Below are 22,693 nucleotides of genomic sequence, written 5' to 3'. Positions count from 1 at the left end.
GATCTCCACTGAACACAGAAGAACTTCAGAAAATTTATAGCTGCACTCTCTAACTTTCATACCGGACCAACATTTCCTGTATTTGATGTGGGTCTTATAATCTAAGATACTGACACCCGAGAGGAAACCCCTTCCAGGTTTCCATGCTCCAGGTCAATCCCGCCTCTGTAAGTGCCCTTAGAGGAAATTGTTTCTCGTGATAATGTTCTCGTTTGAGCGCAGCAGGCGCGGTGTGGTCCCTCGGAGCCGGGCCGGGGTCGGGCGCGGACGTGCGGCAGGGCGGGGCGGGGCGGGCGCGGCGCCTGCGCGGGGCCGCACACGTGGGCGCGCCGGCGCCGAGGCAGCCATGGGCAAGAGCCGGGCGCGGCGGTTCCGCAGGGCGCCCCGAGCCGCCGCCGGCCCCGCGCAGCAGCGCGACGGCGAGCGCGGCCCCGAGGAGGAGGCGGCGGCGGAGCTGCTGGAGAAGGTGCGGGCGGGGCCGGGCGGCGGGCGCGGGCGGGCTGGACGGGAGCCCCGCTCCAGACCGGGGGAGCGGCGGGGGCTGCGGGGCCGGGCACGGGGTCGAGGCCTCGGATTCCCCCGCGCCGGTGCCGGGCGAGGGCCCGGGCGCGGTTCCGCCCCCGGCGGGAAGGAGCCGAGCGGCCGCGCGGGGCCGCCCCTCCCTCGCTCCGCTCCGCTCCGTTCCCGGCCGTCGCTCCCGCGGCGTCACGGCCGCGCCCGGCGGGGCGGCACCGGCACCGGCACCGCCCGCGCTGCAGCGGCGGTGGGGCGGGGCCGCTCCGTGCCCCTCCGCCCTCCGGGGGCCAAGCAGCTCTTGCGGGGCTTGCGTTCGGTCTCCCCGGCCGGAGACTTCTGCACGCGGATAGAGCCAAGTGTTCGAGAGCCACATGTAAGGAATAAGGAATAGAAAATGCTGAGAAAGACTGCGTTTGGCCACTTGTAGGCCATGGTCCTGGCTTAAGTATTGCAGGTGAAAACTAATGTAAATCTCCTTCCGCAGGTGTGATTTCAGAATCAGAAGCAAAATTCCGTTTTCCTTTAAGTAATTAAATCCCCTTTGCTCTCTTCACCCCACCCTAACTCATTGAACACACCACTTATTGGTTATTCTTTTGGACTAACCTGTTTAGAAAAGAGATGGGAAGAGAGAATAAATAAAGGTACAGATGAGCATGAGCTGAGACCCCTTTTTCAGTGGAGGCAGGATCTGATGTTACCACTCTTCTGTTTTGCTCTTCAGCAGATGTTTATCTGTTAGGTTTTCAACAAACTCAGTGGCCTTCCAGGATATGCACTTCCACTGTGTTATTAATTTTGCAATTTGAAATTCTTGTATCTCACCTAAAACTGTTACAGCATGTATGAACATTGTCTTGGGGAATGTAGGGAACACTTGTTTCTTGCTGTTGTGCAGATGCTTTTTGTTTAAAGGCTATATTTTTTGTTTTTATGTTTTTTCAGCTTGTCTTTATGGTAGCATGTGTTATGTCTGTTACACTTCAGTGATGATATTTTCCCCTCTCGCTTCAGTCCTTTTTTTTAATACATGGTAATTGAGGTCTCACCAGTGCCAGCTAGTGTCAAATCTGTGTCTGGCCTATGGCTATCTTGTCATATACCCAGAATAGCATTTATCTAGTCATAAAGTTAACACACATAGCCCAGGCAAGGGTTTATAAGCTTTCATGGAAGTTAAAAGTTCCTGCTTCCATTCAGGAGCAGTAAAATGGCAACCACGGTGCTGGCCCTGATCAGTCTTTTCACTCAGGAGAACCCTTGAGCTCCATTTTCCCTCACTGTGACGTGCCCTGTCCGTGTCTCTGCAGCTGCAGCACCCCAGTGCTGAAGTGAGGGAGTATGCCTGTGCCGGGATTTCCAAGCTGCTGCAGCAGAAGCACGTCATCCCAGCCTTTGTGCAGCAGGACGTGGTGCGCTGTCTGGGGCCCTTGCTGATGGATCCCAGCTTAGCTGTCAGGGAGACTGCTGCAGGTGCTCTCCGGTAAGCACTGGCCACTGCTCAGGTGGAATCAGGGGATCCTGGCACGGGGGAAAACTGTGGGGTTCTGTTGGTGACAGCTGTGAACTGCAGTGCCTTCTTCTCTTAAAGCTTCTCTTGCTTTAATTCTGGCCTGAGGAACTATGCCTGCATCAGCTGAAGTTGAAGTCTGTGGGAGAGGGGCTTTTCTTGCTCTGGCAGACTTTAATGTCAGGAGCAGGCTTTGTGCTAGAAATGTGTGGCTTTGAGGAAATAGAACTTGAGTGCAGTTTGTGTTGTGATGTTTTAGTACAGATAAACTTTCTAACTATGCTTAATGAATAAATAGAAATAATTTTTTTAACTCCAAGGTTATTCTCTTGTGTTAAGTGAGGTAGAAGACTAAAGCTACTGTTTAAGCAAATTGAGTTTAAAACAAAAAGTACCATAACGTTTAGAGAAGAATATCAAAGGCATGGGGTTTTTGAAATGTTTTTTAAAGGTATTGTATCTCATCCAAAACACTAATTTTTTGTTTTCCCCAGAAATCTGAGTGCTTGTGGAGGATTTGATGTCTGTGATGACATGGTGACAAGTGACATCATGACACCCCTGGTTGTACTTCTCAAAGAGGTGTGCTTATTTTTATTTATATTTTAAACCTGATCTAGGCATTTAATTGTCCCATGTACAAAAGCAGTTCTATTTTTGTAGCTGCTTTTGCAATAAGGTACTTGAAAAATCTTTTATAATAATGTTTTGATATGTTTAGTGATACAAAAGTTATTCCAGAGATTTCTGACCGCTACCTCCTGGCTTCTGGCCACCTAACTTGTGTCCATAGTGAGGTTTGCTGCTTAGGATGATTTTTGAATGAAAGGTTTGGACATTTTGGGTCTGTAATGTCAGTTAAGACAAGTTCGTTCTGTCAGTGAGAATCAAGGTCCTTCATTTATGTTGCGGTATTATTGTACTGATGTTTTTTTGACGAGCAATTTTGTCTCAATGGGTATTTGGATCTAGAGCTGGAAAGTTACTGTAGAATAACCTGTACTGAATTTGTATTCTTTATTTGGTCCAGGTGTTGCATTGCAGTTTGGATATTGCATTGATTTCTCTTACCTGCTGTCTTTCTATGAGCAGCCTTGAGCAATATCATAATTTTCTGTATGTTTCTTCCCCATTTTAAAATATGAGTAGTAGCATTACTATAGAGCGCAGTAAGGTATTAGCTGAGTTAATCTTTGTGGTTGGAAACACCTGTTGCCAATGGCATACAGACTATTAGCGAGCAACAGAACTTCAGGTTCTAAAATTCCCAAGTATTTTTTTAATTAGAAAGTGATTCCAAATACTAACTGCAAAGTGAGTACTGTAAGAGTCTTTCTACAAGAGAAAAACTATCAATGGTTCAAGTTTTCATAAAGAAAGGAAACTAGTCAGGTGTTCTGGTAATAAACACTGCATGAGAGGATCTCTCCACTCAGTGCTGATAATACTTTAAAGTTAGTTTTGTGACTTGATTGTTTCCCAACCCTGGTTCTTTTGTTTGGTTGTAGTGCAGCACTGAACTGGATGCTAACCAGCTCTCTCCAAAGAAATGCAAAGAGAGGAACAAAAATTATACTGAAGACATAGCCAATGAGGCTATTAATTTGCTGTGGAATATATGGTAGGTACTATGTAAGCACTGGCATTTTAGCTAAATTAAATTGTTCCTGAAAAGGAGTGTGATAAGTGAGGCAAAAAAGAAATTACTGTCCTGGCATGGGAAGATGCATTCATTTGCTGATTCTGATTGTGTTGTTCCTACATGTACCTTGCTTTAATAATGATGAGCCCTCATCTTATCTGAAATAAAAGTTTATCTTCTAGTATACATTACCTTTTTTAAGTGAAGTATTCTAAAAGTGCACAAAGTTGGTAATTAGTTTTAGAAGAGTAGCAAACTCTTTTTTTCTACTGGTTCTTCATCCTGAGTTATGATCCTGTTTTCTGAACTTGTTCTGTCATAGTCTGTTGTTTGGGTTGTGGCATCTTGCATGTATTTCCTGTAGATCCGTATCACAATACAAGAAACAGAGAAAATGAAATTCTGATCAGTGGATCAGTGCTCTCGGAATATGAAGAATTTTTATACAACTTCCTTCCTCTGCAGGTCATTCCAAGAATTAATATTAACTTTTTGGGGCAACTATTCTTTAGTTACTGAGACACTGATAAAAATTTACTTATTGTATGAGAAAATAATGTAAATTGTTCTATTAGTAGTTTACATTGGAAACACGAGCTGAAGGAAGAGAAATGGCAACACTATTAATACAGAAATTACTGTAAACATTGAAGTGATACAAATCTGTTCCAAAAGTTCTCCTTGAACTTTGTGTTGTTTCTCTTAATTTTTTCTCACGTGATACACTTTGCATACAGGATTTTGTTTAGTGCTGTACAGCCTCAGTGGAACTGCCTCTATGCCTGTCTGTGTGATATGGCTGCTGGCTTGAGGTCTTATTTCTAAGCTGGGATATTTATTTTTTAAGGATTGGAATCTAGAACAGTAGATAAACTCCTTGTTCAGCATCTTGCACAGAATACATGACCCTTTGTAACTGACTCAGCAATGTTGTGTGTTCATATTTTTTTGCTTTTTAGTCAGAACTTGAGAACAGGAAGTATGATCAGTAAGTGTGATGTAAATCACATCTGTATTTTGAACTTTGTGGTAAGGAATGTGAACTTGTTTCATTGCTAAGCTTGATACTGATAAAATTAGGGCTGGCATTGATGCTGAGATAATATTTTGAAAATAGTTTCAAAATTAAAGTTTTGAAAATATAGCTAGTAGCTATAGCTTGTAGCTAGTTAGCTCCTGTGCTTTTTTTAGTTCGAATTAGTCTTGTATAAATATGTCAATTTAAAAGAGAGAGTACCTGTGAGAAATTGAAGATACACAAATTTCACTGTTAGATAATGAAAGTAAATGCATTTCTGAATGGTAAGAGCAGTCATTTTGTGGAGCGAGTACTGATGTGAGAGGCAGCAGCCTGCTCTGCTGGCAGTGGTTTTGTGGGTGAAGTCTCCTGTGGCTGCAGGAAGCCCTGGGCTGGCTTGCAGCCCACAGCTCTGAGCTGCCTTCCACACTCCAGCAGTAGCCTGTAGTTCAGCTCCCAGATAAACTCTGAACACTGTGTGAAGAAGCAGCTGGCACAAACCAGCTTTCCTCAAAAGTGCCCAGGATTTTGCAGCTTCTCTTTCACCATCTCATACAGGCTTGATTGTAACCTCAATAATGAAGGATAGTTCTTTGACTACTGTGTAATTCTTAGGTGTCTTTTAAAAATGTGAGTGAGTAATAACAAGTATGGGGTGCTTAAGATGTTGCTACAGTACTTTTTTTTTCCTGTAAAAATGTTTGACTGATCTTTTCCATACATTAGTGAATGCAACAATACTGCCCTATACATATTCAATAAAGAAGGATGTTTGGAGGCTGTGTTACGTTATATGAAGAAATTTGCCACAAATGTGGATCTGGCTATTTCAGTAGGTAAGTGGTTAAAACAGAAGAGAAGGGTTTAAAGATACTTTTTTTTAATTGTATGAATGTAACACTGATATTGCTTTCATTGCATAATGGACCCGCTTTAGCATTGCTTGACTTTGCACTGAATGTAAGACTTTAAATTAATTTTTGACCAGCACATAATAAAGAAGCTGACCTCTCTTGTGCTTCTTTTCAGTCCAAAAGAGAATGGCCTATTCGTGGTTATGTGGGAAGAGGGCTTTAGATGGAGGCTGTGTTTTTCAGTTTGTTTTCATGTTTTGATAATGGAGGTTTTAATTTGTTGAGCGGAGTTGATGGTCCTTCTAAAAAAAACCCAAACAATTCCAATCACTTTCAGTCTGGTTTTATCAGTATTATTGTTATTATAGTTTCATAATGGTCATACAGGTATGTGTGCTTCCAGCATTTTTTATGCTGTCCATTGTCAGTATATAATGGGTAAATTACAACCAATTCCATGGTTGATGTAGTATTGTCCTCACCTATTTTATGTATGGGTTTGCCATAGAATGTCTTCTAATCCAAAACACAGCTTGTGAAGGACAGTGTCAGACCATTACAACATAATGCTGCTTGAATTTTTTTTCCTGTGTCAGCATTTCATTACTCCAGCTTTCAGGAAGATAATGCTTTCTCATTAGCAGAGCAAAAGCTACTACTGGGTTTGTTAATTATGTTTGCTCTTGTTGTTTGCTGCAGCAAACTGCTTGCAGGCAGTGACAGAAGATAATCCAGATCTTCTTTCTTCATTTAATGCTTCTGCACAACAAATGTTGGAAACAGTGATGCTGAGTCCAGAGAGCACCATGAAGCACATCCTTCTGAGAACACTGATAGCAGGTACAGTGCTCAGGGGGGTTCATTGCTTTGAGATGGGGAGCATGGCAGGTAAAGGAGGCTGGGAAGGACAGAAGGCTTAATCTTCTCTGCTGTGGTCTGGGCATCTGATTGTCAAGGCCTGTACAGATGGTTTGTGAGGTTATATCTGCCTTTCAGAACTCAAGTAGATATTTGCAACTAATTTTAAAACTGATTCTGAATTCAGCCCCTGCTCAGTGTGATAGCACACTTTAACTGCTCACATAGTTTTTAACAGTTAAATGAGTGAAAAATAAGTGTGACAGGAGTTGTTTTGATTTTACCGGTTGCAAGTTTTTTTTTACGGCAGATTTCTCCATCTTGAATTCTTGTTGCTTCAAATGTTTAACCATTATGATTTTAGATACTGGAGTGTAATAAATTAATTTTGAGACTCCTTAGAAAATGATTCTTGCATGAGGATTTGTTATCTCAGGTACAGAGTGACACCAAGGTCATGCCACATAAATATTCTGTAAATATTTACATGCTGAAATTTACTTGAGCTGAAGATGTGGGCATAACAATTATTACAGATGAGTATATTAAATGTTATAAAAAAAAATAGAAATCTGTAAAGGAAACACTTCAATACTTATAGAGAATATAAGCACTGAGTATTTTACGTAGTGGAGGCCGTGTCCTTACAAAACGGCTATTACAGAGCTGGGAATTGAGCACTTTAATAATTTACATCATTTGGTTACCTCATATTTAGGCACTATCTGGAATATAAAGGATACCATTCCACCAGGCAGCCTGGGAAGCACGGTTAATGCAATCCTGAAGGTATTTTCAGAATCATTGGCAATAGACGCTGGTGAAACAATTATTCGTATGAATGAAGCTGAAAAAAACGGGTTAAAATTTCCTGTGGAAGCAGAAACTGAGGAAAACATGGGTGATACTACAGAAAACTGTGCTTTGAGTGAAGATAATAACATGGAAGAAATACCAAAAGGAAAAGTCAGAAGAGAAAATGACGTTTCAGATTTACTTCCAGTAAGTGTGGCTGACTGGCGTTTGGACAACTTTAGGGCAAATGACATTCCTTGAGAATAGAATTTACTCTGGAACATCCAGCAAAAAGATGGTAGATAACACTGCTTGGGTTTGTGTTTCGGGGTTTTTTTTCAAGTTTGGACTGAGAAGAGGAAATGACTGGGACTGTATTTTTAACTGACAGCTTGGATACTTTAAATGGCACTTAAATGTTGTTTTCCAAAATCAAATTTGGTTCATGTTTTTAATTTTTTAGTCTGATAAGTGGGAACTGAAAGAAGTGACAGCTTTACTGACGGCTCAGCAGACTGCTCTGGAAATCATTGTTAATATGTGCTGCAGTGAAGGTTTGTAGGAGTCTTGTTCATTGCAAGAGTTGTGATGTGTTTAGTTTCTGTATAGGTCACCTTTAGTTTGCTGTTTGGTCATCTGGGTTTCTAAGGGCAAGCTCCCATGGGCATATTGTCCCTGATATCCTCATCTGGTGGCAAAGTAGGTTGCCATTTCTGTTGCTAATTTAAATATTTTTTCTTCATTTAAGTGTCTTATGTTGCTTAGTTTTAATTTTTTTTTTGCATGATACTGTATGTGCCAACATTTAAGAGCAAACAAAAAAGCACTCATGCCAGAGAGATATTTCCTAAAGAGTTGCAGCAAAATCTTTGTTCAGTTAAAGCGAGGTCTGACTGTTCTTCTGTTGCAAGATGTTGTGAATCTGATTGCAGGATGGGGGCATAATTTTTTTTAAAGCAGATAAATCTTATACCTTTCATTTAATTTTGATACTACAAGTGTTGCACAATTAGGAGTAGGGGCAGCTTTTGCATTCAACTCTGGCAACAATGTAGATCTTGGCTTTCAGAGTTCTGCCTTTAAGAACCTTGAGGAGGAGGAGAGAGGCTGTTATTTGGAGGAGAGTAGGAGGTCAATATTCTGTATCTTTTATGATCTCTGAAACCCTGTTTTGATAACTTTTCTTCTAATCTTCAGGAAAACAAATGAGAGATTATCAAATTATATTTCATAAAAGCCAACAAACAAACAAAACTAATCCCCTAAACCCTCCAAAACCTGAGAGCTTTGACTGCTATTGTAGTTTTAGCCTGCTGCAGGAGTAATTGTGTAGAAAGTAACTGAGTAAAATGTTCAGGTTCTTATAAAATCCACAATAATACCCAGTTATTCTCAATGGTAACTTTTTTTTTCTCTTACAACACAAGGAAATTCTGCACCTAGTGTATGAAGCTCCTTTCATAACTGCATTTCTTATCTAATGAGCTATAATTCATAAGCTTTCCCCTTTAATTGGAAAATCTCTTGTGGATAAGCTGCATATTCTGCCATTCACTCAGTGTAATGCAAGATTGATTGTGTTGTATTTTGCTACAGTAGTTTACCCATTCGTGGGCAGACAGTCTCTAGAAATTAGGAGGAATCCAGAGGCAAATGTTCATTTAATTTTCAAATTATTTGCGGACTAAAATAGCTTTAGCCATTATGCTGAGTTCATAAAAACACTCAGCATGCAACAGAACTGAGAGGAATAAGCAGGCTGGCAGGGGATGTGTTGTACTGAGCACTGGCCAGTGTTTGGAAGGAGCAGAGTGCTTCCCTTTGATGGGCACCTGGGCAAGGAGCCAAGAGACTCCAGCACTGCTGACCAGTCTGCAGTTCTTGGGTCACCAGTGCTAGGTAAGATGGGATTGCTGCTGGAAATGCCTCTGTTTCCCAGAACTTTTAGAAGAAACCTGATCATAGTTATGGGCCAGTGTTCTAGATCCCAGTTCCTGCTCTGCCCTGGTCACTCACTGTCAACTTACGACAACTGCTGTCTTTGTTATTGCTGAATTGCACTGTCAGCTTGTATCATTATCAATTAGTTTTCAAGGGATGTTTTTTGCTTTCTTTGTTTTCTAAAGATGCAAAAGGAATTTTTTAGAAGAGGCAGGAGACTGAAAAAGAGGCTTTTCATGTAGTCATGTTCCTTGCTGCCATGGTTTAGTAAAGCGTGAAAGACAACCATTTTCTCATGAAAAAGCTATTAACACCAGCAAGTTATGGCTGTAGAATTAATTGGATATTACCATAAGATGCCTATGTGGTCAAGTTGCCACACCTTGATAAGTTATTTTGCATCAGATAAACCACAACCATCACCTTCAAATAAATTCTTAAACTTGCACAGTGCAAGTGAAATGCATTCATTTGGATCTTGGTTGCTGAATTTTTAGTGAAGTTACCTTTTGCCACAGAAGTGCATGCCTGTTCCTGTAGTTACTACATCTCATGAGAATCTGTGTTGTCAAACAAAATTACTGGGGGTGAATATGATAGTGGGTTTTTTTGTCACGATAATTAAACATCCTGACCTATGTACACAGAGCTTTCGTCTGTTGGAAAGGAGGATCAATCCAGCCTGTAGACTTAGGACTTGGGTAAACCCTAGTTAAAATGTAACCAGATTTAAAGAAACTTCAGCTAAATGAGCGTGAACTCTGTGGATGTAGATAGACGAGTTCAAATATAAATGAGGGTGATTTTAGCTTGTGCTTGTCAGCCAAAGTTCCCCTTCAGTTGTGGACAGATTATTCACACAGTAGCCTGTTGGTAATAGAACCTTGACTTCTCTCACCAGATCTGCCCTTAAAGATCTGCTAGTAGAAAAAGTCATGTAAGTATGACCCAGTTCAGGTCTAAGATTATAAACCTAGTTTAATTTATGTGATATGTGTTGCTTGAAATGACTATCAGAGAGGATTTAGCTTTCTTTGCTGTCATCACTTTGTTTCAACTGACCTTGCTGTGGAGGCAGTAACATCTTCATCCAGCCCAGTTACTGCCCAGGCAGAGGGCATCTGTCTGTGGCTTCAGTGTTGCCAGAGGAAACAATTGCCTTAAAGTGACAGCAATTAGTAAACAAGTTAAGTTAAACTGGTGTATTTGCATGCTTGAGTCAACCTCAGAAAATGAAGTGGTAAATCCAAGCTAAAATCTTAGTAAATCTTTATGAAATGTTTCTTCTATATCTTTTTTTGATATTTTTAAACAACACATTGTTAATATCAGAGATTAACATGCCCATGTATGATGAATCTTTCTCATAAGAATATTTGTGCCTCTGTGAGTATAAAATATTTTTAATAAAATATTTAGAACTGTGGCTTAATGGCATTTGGTTTGTGAGGAGTTTGTTAGAGCCCAAGACCTTAAAGATTTCTAAACCAAGAAGTTTGGAGGAGCCAATTTTACTTGGGAAGTAGGATACCTGTTGCATGAGAGCTGTTAAATTTACAAGTCTGTCTTGTGTTTTCAGATCCATCCGATGATGAGTGGGAAGAACTCTCCAGCAGTGATGAGAGTGACTTGTTCATGGAAAACTCTTACAACGAGGGGAGTGGGCTGCTACTGTCACCCCTGTGCCTCTCTGATGAAATTAACTCAGCATTTCTGAACAACCTTATTCCAAAGAAGGTATTGTCTTCTGTACTGTTTCCAAAGTCTTTCCCTTGTTCCTGCTTTGTATCCCAAGTTAGGCAAACAAATTATTCTAATCCACCTGGAGGAAAGGAGTATTTTTTTTAAATGAGTTTGGCTTCACTTTTTTTGGCCTAGAGGTGGTGCATCATTGCATGACCTAAAAAAGTTCCTCATGTAAGTGAGAATAGAAGGGTCATGTGTTTCAGAAATCTGGTAGGTCTTTTTAAATTCCACCCCCTTCCCCCCCCAAATACAAAGGTTGTTATTCCTTGATTTGAACATGAAAAAGATTACCCACAGAAGGAAAGGAAACTTGGCTAAGTGTGACAGCCAGATTTCTGTATTAGCTAAATGAGGTGGAAGTAACATTAATAAATGGCAACAGTCAGCACTGAAAAAGTGCAAGTTCCTCTCCCTCTGTTTCATACAAAGTGTCTGAAATACAGTATTTGGCACTGACAGGAAATCAAATATTTTTGTTTCAGAGTTGTTTTGCTCATTTTTATTTTGGGTTGCAAAGGTGAAGTTTGTTATTTGAATCAGTTACTGTGTTAGGTCAGCAGCATTGTAGAATTCTGAGCTAAGACATCGAAGTGTGAGGTGAAAACTTTGAAGACATTTTGAGTTTCATGGCAAGGCCTTCCAGACTTGCAGCTGTCTGAAATTCCTGTAGCAGAATCTATAAGAAAGAGAGAAATAAGAAAGAATAGCAGAGACCTAGAAAATCACCTGTCATTAGTACAGTTGAATACTTAAAATACTCTGTGCTAAACCCGGTGTATAATTGCACCATTTAAGTGATAGAGGAAAATTCTGGCATTCTTAGCAGGCAAGAGATTTGCTGTCTGGAAAACTTTGAATTACATAGTTTGAAGTATCTGTTTGACATTAAGCTAAAATTTCAGTCTTCCCTCTGAACGCACTAAGAAAAAAAAAAAAAGGAAAGGAAAATAAAAAGGAAGACATGGGCTTTATTGCTAAACCTTTCTTTTTCCCCTCCTCAGATTCTTGAAAAAACTGCTTTTCCGAACAGTGTTGCTCTAGACATCTGTATGCACAATCCGTCTTGGAAGCCATTAATTAAAAAGTAGGCATCTCATTGTCTCTTACTATTTTTCATGTATGTTCAGTTGTTTTAAAACTCTTAGAGGGATTGTCCATCTTTGGGCTGCTCTTAAAATCTGGAAGCTGGCAGATCTGATACATGATTTTGAATAGAGATATACAAATGTTTTTGTGAACTGCATACTGGATCACAGCCTTATTATATTCAAGATTCCTCTTTATATTCAACAGGTGTTGAATATAAAGATGTTTTTTGTTTGTTTCAGACTGAATGCAGTGCAGTGTAGAGCTTTAACGTGTCTTCAGAGCATTTTGTTGGTGTCAGATGTGGATTGTCTTGGGGGAGCTTCAGCACTTCAGTCCCTTGCACAGCATCTCTCACAGCTGATCTTTTCTAAAAGAGGTAAGCTGTTCAGTAAAGGGGACTTGCTGACCCCCTTTGCTGATCACCTAGATATAAGGTAGCCGTGGATGTTATATTCCAGTGCTGTTTATTACTATCTTTATCCCTCTGGTCCTTCAAAATATGGATACTGAGTGTTGACAATGTACTGACATGACAGTGTATCCTGTTAAGAGGTGTTTATCCAAACTGCACCTTAAGCAAGTCTGTCATAGTGCAGGAATCTGCTTCACGTTTGGGTCTACACAGAAACTCTCTGAGTGGATGAACACTACCTTGTTGGGAGACCAGAACTGTTTGCTTAAATGTATTTGTGGTAATAACAGTTTTCAGCAATCAGACAAGCATGAAGAAGATGGGACATTTTCTTTTTAAAAGTCCTAACTAGCCTAAGGAGTTGTGAAAACAAAAAATTATGTGAAAACTGTCTAGCACAGTCTTTCACATCATTTTTCCTAGTAATCTTACCAAATTGTGGCAAAAGCAATTGGTGCAACAATCTCAAGAATGTCCATGTTTATTACAGTAGCAAAGAGAGCAACCACCTTGTTCTCCAGGATGTGCTTTGTGCTTATGATAGTTTAGCTTTATTGGAATTATATTTGTAGTAAGAAAGTGTGCAAAGTTGTTACAACTAAGTCTTAAAGCTGTTCAGCTTCCTGTTCTGGTTGTGGTTCAATTTCAACAGAAAAGGTAATAAATTTTAATTATTCTAAAAATACTATTTTAGAATATATATATATGCAATACCTGTATTTAGACAGTGGAGTGAGCTGCCCAGGGAGGCTGTGGAGTCACCATCCCTGGAGATGTCTGAGGACAGACTGGATGTGGCACTCAGTGCCAGGGTCTGGTTGACAGGGCAGTGATCAGTCACAGGTTGGACTGTTCTCAGAGGTCTTTCCCAGCCTCACAGATTCTGTGATACATCCTGATAAACACTAGAATGTCTTCACTGTAGTTCCTTCAGGATGCATTGTTTCATAGACATACTGTAAAGGTCTCCCCATACATCTGCTAGTACAGTCTTATTGGATCATCTCTACAGCAGGTAGCATTTCCAGCTGGTTTCTGTGATTTTATACATGAGAGCAGCATCATTTCCATAATCCTGTTGGATTGTTTATGCAATGACCTCTCTGTTACTGACATGAGAGAAGTTGAACCAAGATTGAAAATAAAATGGTTTAAGAAAACCCTACCTGTTTCCAAACTGAGGATGTGGGTCCCTGGCAGGCTGTTTCCTCAGACTATTCTGATAATCTTTGTTTTAAGGTCAGTGGTGATGGGTTTTCAAAAATTAAGAGAGATTCTTAGAGCCTGGAAAAGCTGCCAATTCTCCAAACTGTCAGAAGACATTTTCACTAAGACAGTTCTGTTGAAGTCTGGCATATGTGTGGCTTTGTCATTTCTCATTTCTTAGAAGCTCAAGAAATTTAGTTTCCTTCCCTTCCCTCAAGTGTCTCCATTTGTAGCCATAGATGCAGCTTATGTAGTGCTCTACTGTGGTGTATGAAATGACACTGCATTAGTGCTTGAAAATGCATCTGCCTGCAAAACACACTCTTTTCTCAATGTCTTTAAAGACATGTGATTAGTCTATGGGAACATTATTACTGAGTGCAGTGTATGGAAAACTAAAATGCAGAAATGAAAATATCTATGAAAATATACCCAAGGAAGTTGACATAAAGCATGTCTCATGCTTGAAGAGAGGATTTCCAGTATTTTGGGTCTACATGTTATGCTTTGTAATAGAAAGTTCTTAGATGAAGCTGGAGAAGTTGCTATCTGAAGACAGCTAAGGATGCTAAAATAATTAATTGGCACAGGCCCATTTTTTCATGTTTAAATGCTGTGTAATGAAAACTGCCAGATAGAGCTGATAAAATACCAACATGTGGTTAGAAGGAATTCTGTGGTTTACAGAGTTAAAGAGAGGCATAAAGATCTGATTGTTTACATGAGAAGGGAGGAGATGCACATAAATCAAGAAGTTCTGCATCTGAAGTTGTCCAGAAAATAAACCCATTAGAGGAAAATGAAAAGCCTCAAGAAATGCAGAACACAGATTGAAGGCTGCTACTGATGAGTTTGTAGTTAAACAAGAATAATGCAGTGTTTGAGTCATACATTCCTGGAATGTTATTAAACCACCGGAAAACATGCTCTTTATATGAATTGGAAAGAGTCCAGTGTTCGGGTGTCTGAAAAGCTTGCTTAAGAAGGCAGAAGAAAGGAGGTCAAGTATGCAGTCAGCTTCTGCAGTTTTCTCAGTTCCTGTGTTATGGCCTCCATGTGATGCCAGTTTTCAGCTGCTGTTCTGGTGGCAGTGGCTGGTACTGTCCATTAAGTCACACAAGTGTCTCAACCAGGGATGTGCCTGAAAAAGAGGCCCAGCTGTGTTCTGACCTCCAGACGCAGTCAGTGCTGAATTCAAACAAATCACTATGGTTACAACCTACAGAGACCAGTCTCTGAAAATCTAGCTTTTCCTGTTGTGGTAGTACCTGGAGGAACAATTAAGGGATTAAGGAATTTGTATTTCTTTGCTTCCTATGCCCCTCATATTACTGTTTAACTTCTGGCTCTGGGTTCTGTTCTTTGACAGAACTCCCTACAGACACAGAATTCCTGGAAGCTGTAACTAGTGCTTTGAGGGCTCTCCTGCAAACAATGGCATCAAAGAACATCCCCCAGGTAAAAGCTTTCAAACTCAAATGCTCTGGTAGGTTCAAATTCCTGTGAGATTGGGCTGGAAAGTTTCTGAAACAAAGCAATATAAATTCAGTTCAAAATTTCAGCAGTTGTGAATGCTGAAACAGATTAATAGCATTATAACTGTGTTTTTCATGGACCTTATGGGAATATTTTTTTATATATCTCCTCCTCAGTGTGTAAACAGATGAAAGCTATTTGAAAACCAGAATAGCAATAAGCCACAGGTATCTTCAGAAGATAGTTGTAATGACAAATATGTAGAAAATTAACACCTAGAAATGTAGCTTGTTTATTTCCTGATGTCACCTAGCTGGTGGTCCTTGAATCTTGGGTGGATATGAATTAGTGAGTTGAATACAGGAATGAAGCATAATGATTTGTTATACAAGACACAATACCATATAGTCTGCTAGTTCTTTCTGGCCTTAAACTGAAAACTGAGATTTTATACTGTAAGTTGTAATGAGTTGCAAGCAGGTGTTGAGCTAGATAAATTTGTGAAAATCTCATAACTTCAACTTCATGTCAGCCTTAGATATGTTCTGGGAGAAACAAGTTGAAAGGGAGTTGAAATTTCTTGGTAATTGCATTTTCAGAATTCTTAAAGTTTTCATAATCTAGGACTCTGAAGAATTCTGTAAAAGTACAATGTCTAAATGTCATATTTCAAAATTTCTATGAAAATGTAATTGTGTGTGTCTTCCTTCTTTTCCTTCTTTCCCCTTGCTGACCAGTGTATGACTCCTGAGCAGCTATTGGCTTTATGTGAGGCTGGTATTCAAAGCAGCAACACCAGTGTTAGAGTGAACATGGTGAGCATCCTTGGAATTTCTGGCAGTGTCCTGGCAAAAGGACAAGATGCAGCTGAAACACTGAAGGTGAAAAAACAAACTTTGCATTGCAAGCTTAAAAGAATTTTGATGTTTCTTTCAATTTTCTTCAGCATTGCTAGAAAAATCGATTTTTCTTTTTTATTACAGATGATTGGAAAATTTCTTCTTGAGGTTGCTATGAAGGAGTCTTCTCTTGTGGTAGCAGGGGAAGCCTTGGATGCACTTTTTGATGTATTTGCAGATGGTGAAGAAGCAGAAAGGGCAGCATTACAGATCAAGTTGCTTCCAACACTGAAGGAATTTCAGCCAGTGTTCAGAATGAGGGTAGGCATCGAGGGTAGCCAGCTCAGGGTCTCAGCACACAATCTGGGTTAAAGGTTGAGTTTTGGGCTCCTGGAAGAAATAATTAATTTATAAGATGACAATAAAAAAGTGCTTGATTTTCTGATAATGCACTTTAGGAAAGCAAATACCTTAAAATTCATGGTTGTGTTAAGGTAACAGTGCAGCACCTGCATTGCAACATCTGCATTACACCATCAGTATGACTGTATTGTTTTGAAATAGTTGTACAAAAAATCCTGCAGATGTCTCTGGAGGTGAGAGAAAAGTCCTTTCTGAAGTTACATTGACATCTTTGGTTTTTAACTTGCAGTAGCAGTTGGATGTTTTTGTTCCATTCTTGATTAATTAAAGCAGTTTATGTATCCTGTATTTTCAAGAATAACAAGGCTGACATTCTAAACTGTAATTTAATTACATCCTAGACTTAAACAGAGAATGACCTTCCATACTTTGTTTCTTTGGTCAGATGCAGCCTGAGGAATGACTTCCATAGTCTAAAAGCTATGAAAAAAAAAAAGCACTGTACACACAAAGTACATACCTGGTGCTTCAGTTGTTAGGTTAAATGTGTTTTAATTTCCGTATAAAAAGCCACAGAAAAGAAGTGTTTGTCTCATATTTTTGGATGAAATAATGTGCCACTAGTCTAATTTTAGGCAGTAGTGCATTATAGTAAATTGACTTGCAGAAATAATAGCTAAGCTCCACATGTGCACATGGCAACACCTTGGAGTTCTCATAGAACACCTGTATACAGAATTACAGTAAACTTGAGGTGATCTGATAGGAGAAGCTTCTCCAATAGTAAACCATGTGTTCTTTTGGTTTTACAGATGCGAAAAGAAGGCAAAGGACAATATAGTACAGATCAACTGTGTGTTCTTGACAATGTGAAAATGAATTTGAGAAGATTCATTGCATATCAGGAAGCACTAGGGAAAACCCCAGCTTGAAACACCGAGGAACTTTTAAGGTTTTCCTTATTGAGTAATGTTTTCAAAAAATATAACTGTTTTGAACTTCCAAACTTTACTGAGGAGAGCAGTTTTGCTTTGATGTTAATGCTACATTTTATAACGTTCAGTATTTTTATACTTTCGGGTTGATGCAATATGAAGGACATATCAGCATAAAGAGCCCTGTAGCATACCCTGAGATTGTTGGAGTGGTAAGAAGGTGCTCTTCAGGTCCTGAGGTCTGTACATGCACCATGGTCATTGCTTAGATATCTTCGTGTACCCTGGCAGAAAACCACACCTGTGTGAAAAAGTAATTATGAAAATATTCTTGGTCATGTGACATATTGGAAAAAAAAAAATCAAGGTCTATTTCAGGGAATGCAGCAGTGGGAGAATGTTCATATTTGCTATTTGCTCTTACCTGTTCCTAGAATTACAGAAGCACTTATGGCAGACTTCCCAAAAGAAGTGTATGACAAATGTGTAGATTCCTGTCAGCACTTGTATCTGTTATTCCATGAGGTTCATGAGGAGAAAATTTTCAGATTCATTTATGATAAATTCAGTATGATAGCTTTTTGCTGTGAAAATCAGTGTAAGCAGATCCTACACTTAGACACAGCACCCTGTCTTTATTTTGATTAGTATTTCTGAAAATTAAGTCTCCTATTTTACAGTCGTCCTTGTAATTCTACATCAGCACAAGTTTGAATTCAGAGAAGTAGTAAACCTAATGGAAAGTATTTTTATACTGTGGTAAATATATATTTTTTTTATACTGAGGTAAATGTAAATTTACCTGAAGTAAATTTATATTTGCTTAAAATAACTTTTGCAAATATCTGTGATGGAGATTTTTAAGATGTAAAATACAGAAAATATTTTTTTAAACTATCATTGATTCATGCAAAATGTATTTTAAATTCCATATATCAAAAGCTTTGGTTTTGTTTCTGTGAGTGAGGTCCTCTCATACAGATTTTTCAAGGAAAAAACCCATAACTAAACACAAAATCATTTTGTTTTGCTGGTTTTTGAAATGGGAAGGTTTCTTCCCTCTCTCTCAATGTGCTGCTTTAGCTCAGGCATCCAGTTTATGGCAAAATTTTTCCCATGTTAAAAGCATGGAACTTAAAATGACCAAATTTGCTTGGTTTGTTAGTTTTCAATCTCTAAGTTTGGAAAGTAGACTTGAAAACTGACTGGTAACTTGCAAATGACTGACTTTCTGAAATCCTGACCAAGAGGAAGGAAAGATGAGTTTAAGCTGCCTGGAAGTGCTGTTTCTGCTGTTAATTTACAGGAGTCAGATGAAATGTGTGATGCGATTGGGAGGGCTCAAGGGCCACTGAGGCTGGACTAGAGCACACCAGAAGTCAAGAGCATGGGGCAGGTGAGAGGTTATTCAGGGATTTGGCAAGGCAGGCAGTGAAGAGGTCTGGAGTGTAACAGCTGAGGAAAGGTGGATTATGGCATAATACCCTACAGTGTGTGGATTTTAATCCTGGTGTTAGTTATACTTGTGTACACTGAGGATAGTGTACTTTTAGCCTGATGAAAGGTATTAGTGTTTGTTTGGAGCACTTAAAGGACTTCCACATGGAAAGTTCTGCTCTCATTTTCTGGGTGCTACATTGAATTGTAGTTGTTCTTGATTGGAAGGGGTCTCTGGAGGTCTCTTAGTCTGGTCCTCTGATCAAAGCAGGGCTGACTTGGGAGACAGGCTGTTCTAGGCCTTGAACATCTCCCAGAATGGAAATTCTGCAACTCTGGACAGTCTTTTCCAGGGCTTGACTGCTGTCACTGGAAACACATCTTTTTTCCATTTGCCCCTTGTGCCTTCTAGGACTTTCCCCTGCTGCAAAATGTGCCTCTTGTCCTTTGACTGCATGCCACCAAGAAGAGCCTGGCTCCATCTCCTAACCCCCACTTGGCAACTGAAAACACCAATTGTATTTCCCTCTTCTCCAAGCCAAATAAACCCAGCTCTCTCAGCTCTTCCTTGTATGCCCTCTCACTCTCCAGCCATCTTAGTGGCCTTCTGCTTGACCTGCTTTACTGTGTCTTGTACTGAGGGCCCAAAACTGGACATAGATGTGATCTCTTAGATGCTGAATAGAGGCAAGTAGTTGGTTTTCTTGTCCTGCTGGCCATGCTCCTGCCAGCACAGCCTGTTATTTGTTAGCTGTTGTCACTGCAAGGGTGCCCTGCTGGCTTGAATTTACTGTCCACCAGGACCCTTTGGTCCTTCTTTCCAAAGCTGTCCTTAGGTCATTCAGTCAAGAGCACTGTCCCAAATGTAGGACTTTGCATTTTACAAGTGTAGCAGCCAGAATCTGTTTCCTGGGGACCATTAGAAAACCAAAGTATGTTATTTTTCATTTTGGCTTTTTCTTTTAGGTTGATAACAACAAGAAACATTTAATCAAACATTTAAACAAATGCACATCTGGAAGTTGCAGATAAATATACAGAAGATAGGGCATCCACTATAAAAATGGTTTTCTTAATTTAATCACTTAGACCCTGTTTTTTTTTTCGTTCAAGTGAAAAAACAGACTGACATTTAGATCTTAAACTATTCTGGCAATGGGAAGGCACGGATTATTTTTTTTTTGCTATGCACTGATCAGCTGAATGTCTTGAAAAAACAATTCACAATGAGATTGGTGCACAGTACAAACCATATCACTTAAAGAGGAATGTGAATGCATCTATGGAAGACAAAGCAAGTTATGAATGATTTAAAGAAGCATCAAATCAGGGACTAAAACCAGATGAGATGCACAGGCACAAAAGAGCTAAGCTACAAGATTGATGCTACACAAGTTGTTCTTCCTTGTTTCCAACTGAGGAAAATGAAGTCAGCAGCAGAAGTGATGATAATGTGCAAATTAAATATTTTGGGGGCTCTTTGAACACTGGTTTATTTAATAGGTCTAGGGTAAGCTTCAGACAAAGACAAGATCCTTTACAGCCTACAAAGGGGAAGACTGATCTTGATGGCAGAAATTGGACTGATGTAGATAGTGTGTAGCATAAGTAAATAGATTCTAAATATACATAAGTGATCATCAATTCATCTAATCACACAGATAAGACTGGTATCGAAACAGGTGTCTGAATTGGGCTGCTTATTCTGGTCCCTAAGGCATCATCTGTCTGCTTCAGTTAAAAACCACAGTCCTTGGAAAGTATGGATTGCTGCTCTACTTGTGTCCCTGCCTGATGCTGAGCACAACAGCCTGGCTCTGAGCTGAGCTGTAATACCAAAATAGGTGCTGAGTTTGCCTTGCTCTGGTATCAAGTAGAGTCTGAAGGAGGCTGTGGGTCCCCTGCCCTGTTCAGGAGCAGCAGGACCGCTGACATTTTTTGCTTCCAGCAAAATGCTGAATTCCCAGCTATGGAAAAAAGGAATAACCACTTGTGTGGTTTTATTCTTGCTCTCTATGGAAAGAAAAAAGTGGCAAAATTTGAATGTGTATTTGTTGTTTATGCATCATGCCTTGACATTCAGAAGCAGAAGATGGCTGTATACCACAGTCAAATCAATAGTTTAACTTTTTAAGGGTTATGGTGTGTGTTGAAGGTAATTTTTTGCACAGTATGGGCTTTTTTCTCTTTGTGTAGATTGTCTTCCTAGAGGAACAGGAGTAACTTCAACCACTAGTACTTGGTTTGGTTTGATGTTTGCATTTTGAGAAACAAATGTGAAAACTGAGAGCGCAGTAAAATTACAGAATGAGAACTGCATGTGAGAACTAACAAATTTAAAATTAGTTTGTGGTTTAAGTATTATAAATTAAATTAATACCTTGTGGAATATTAACATAAAACAACCAACCAAAAATGCCCATAAACTCAAGTTCTGTTTCTTCAGTGAGGGATTTTCAATAAAAACATTCCTGAGGATTGGATGGAAAAATCTAGCTTTACATTTACTGTTGCAAATTCCAATTCAGGCAATGGTAGTGCCTGAAAATAATTGAAAATAATGTAATTGTTCCTTTCTGGCACAAGTGACTTGAGCAAACAAATCTATATATTGTTTGTTCTGGACAAGTTGTTAAGATATATAACTTTAGGATAATTGGCAAAATCTGAGGACTCTGACAGACAGCAGATTAAGGAACTTGAAGGTTTTCCACCAGGGCTGACACATGGTGAGCCTTTCTGTTTGAAGAAGCCTTGAGTCGTGGGATTTTTTTCAGTCTAATTTTCAGATAATTTAAACCTGTTAATTTTTGTAACTTTTGGGAAAAAGTGAAGGCATTAAAGTAAATTCACTTAAATTCCATTTTGTTTCTGTATAATTTTTGTAAGTTTCTTCTCTCTGTGAGAGGCATTTTGTCACACATACCGACCTAATAAAGCCTAGTTTGAGGCTTGCACACATGAGGATATAGGAACATGCTTTTTTCTTTCGAATCTGGGTGTTGGGAGCTCCGAGCATTACTGTTACATGATGGGTTTTAATCAAACTAATCAAAGTAAGACCCCATGATAATAATCTGTATGCTGTTGGACTCTGGCTGCTGCGTGTTCTCAGCATACAGTGAGGGTCCTGATGCAGCCCTGGCCTTGTGAGTGCTCACCTAAATCCCTGTGCCATGCTGAAAGATGCGTTGGGCCTTCAGTAAAGCTGCTTCTGGTTTTGTGTTCCTGCTATGATAAAAAGCCCATTTAGAATTGTTTTCTTTCTCCTCTGACACAAATTTTTTTTCAACTTTTAAGGAATATTGCATTAGCCTCTTCCCTCCTCTCTGCCCCTTCAAATGGAGAGTGAAAAGCACTTCCAGAACTTCATGGAAGAATGGCTGATTCAGCCAGTGAATGCATGATGTTTCCAGATAACCTTTCCTGGGAAGCTCCTTTTTTAGTAAATAAAGGAGTTAAAATTCAAAGCAGTGATCAAAAATACCCCAATTTGACCATATTAAAGTGTGGGTTTTGTTTTTTACACCCCCACCATGGCATACTTGCTAATTAAAACATTTGTGTTACTATACCACCTATATTAGGTCTTGGCTATATTTGCTTGGGACTAGGGTTGCTACTGAAGAATCCTGTAAATTAATAAACCTCAGACCTATAACAAAACTTGCTGACATTTATGTGCTATGAGTGTAGACTAAATCATCGGTTTTTGCAGAATTAGCTTTATTAAAAAAGGAAACAAATCAGTTATTTTTCGGGTTGCTGTCACCTTCTTAAGGGTAATGTAAAATCTTTTATTTGACTTATACTTTGTTGCATTTTTTAAAAAGTTTGCTAATTGAATTTTTGATGTGCAGGGAATATTGTTTAGACTCCTCTTGCTACCTTTTCCCGCTACACTTATAATTCTCAGAATAACTGAAGAATGTGGGGTTTGGAAAATAGGGTTATTCATAGTGGTTATTTCCCAATTCCAAGACATGTTCAAGTCCCACCAGTTTCCATTTGGCTTTCACTAGTAGTTCTAGGTGCAGGTCCTAATTTTCAAAGCAA

General features: G+C 39.5%; 1 protein-coding gene across 4 annotated transcripts; it reads left to right on the top strand.

The window, feature by feature from the left end:
- Positions 1 to 9: 9 nt before the first annotated feature.
- HEATR3 (HEAT repeat containing 3) lies at positions 10 to 21,500 on the top strand. Of its 4 annotated transcripts, none has more exons than XM_030282030.4 (15): positions 10 to 167; positions 1,827 to 1,999; positions 2,521 to 2,608; positions 3,535 to 3,647; positions 5,413 to 5,522; positions 6,240 to 6,380; positions 7,117 to 7,400; positions 7,657 to 7,747; positions 10,714 to 10,871; positions 11,882 to 11,964; positions 12,209 to 12,345; positions 14,957 to 15,045; positions 15,801 to 15,944; positions 16,047 to 16,223; positions 17,078 to 21,500. In XM_030282030.4, the coding sequence occupies exons 1-15, from the start codon at positions 144 to 146 to the stop codon at positions 17,195 to 17,197; spliced, it is 1,932 nt and encodes a 643-aa protein (XP_030137890.4). In that variant the 5' UTR covers positions 10 to 143; the 3' UTR covers positions 17,198 to 21,500. The 4 variants fall into 4 exon arrangements, with proteins under 4 accessions (XP_030137890.4, XP_072790302.1, XP_030137889.4 ...); XM_072934201.1 differs by lacking the exon at positions 10 to 167 and adding an exon at positions 298 to 466 and having other exon boundaries at positions 7,117 to 7,187; XM_030282029.4 differs by lacking the exon at positions 10 to 167 and adding an exon at positions 298 to 466.
- Positions 21,501 to 22,693: the final 1,193 nt, after the last annotated feature.

This window comes from Taeniopygia guttata, chromosome 11 (genome assembly GCF_048771995.1).
Source record: "Taeniopygia guttata chromosome 11, bTaeGut7.mat, whole genome shotgun sequence".
NCBI classification, from domain to species: Eukaryota; Metazoa; Chordata; class Aves; order Passeriformes; family Estrildidae; genus Taeniopygia; species Taeniopygia guttata.
The sequence above is the reverse complement of the archived record's forward strand: the minus strand, read 5'-3'. Positions and strand labels throughout refer to the sequence as shown.

Bases quoted from the DNA above. Each gene is read 5' to 3' on its own strand.
- HEATR3 (XM_030282029.4), top strand. From the start codon at position 347: ATGGGCAAGAGCCGGGCGCGGCGGTTCCGCAGGGCGCCCCGAGCCGCC. The intron at 12,346-14,956 runs GTAAGCTGTTCA...GTTCTTTGACAG, and splicing joins GCTGATCTTTTCTAAAAGAG to AACTCCCTACAGACACAGAA. The intron at 15,046-15,800 runs GTAAAAGCTTTC...CTTGCTGACCAG, and splicing joins CATCAAAGAACATCCCCCAG to TGTATGACTCCTGAGCAGCT.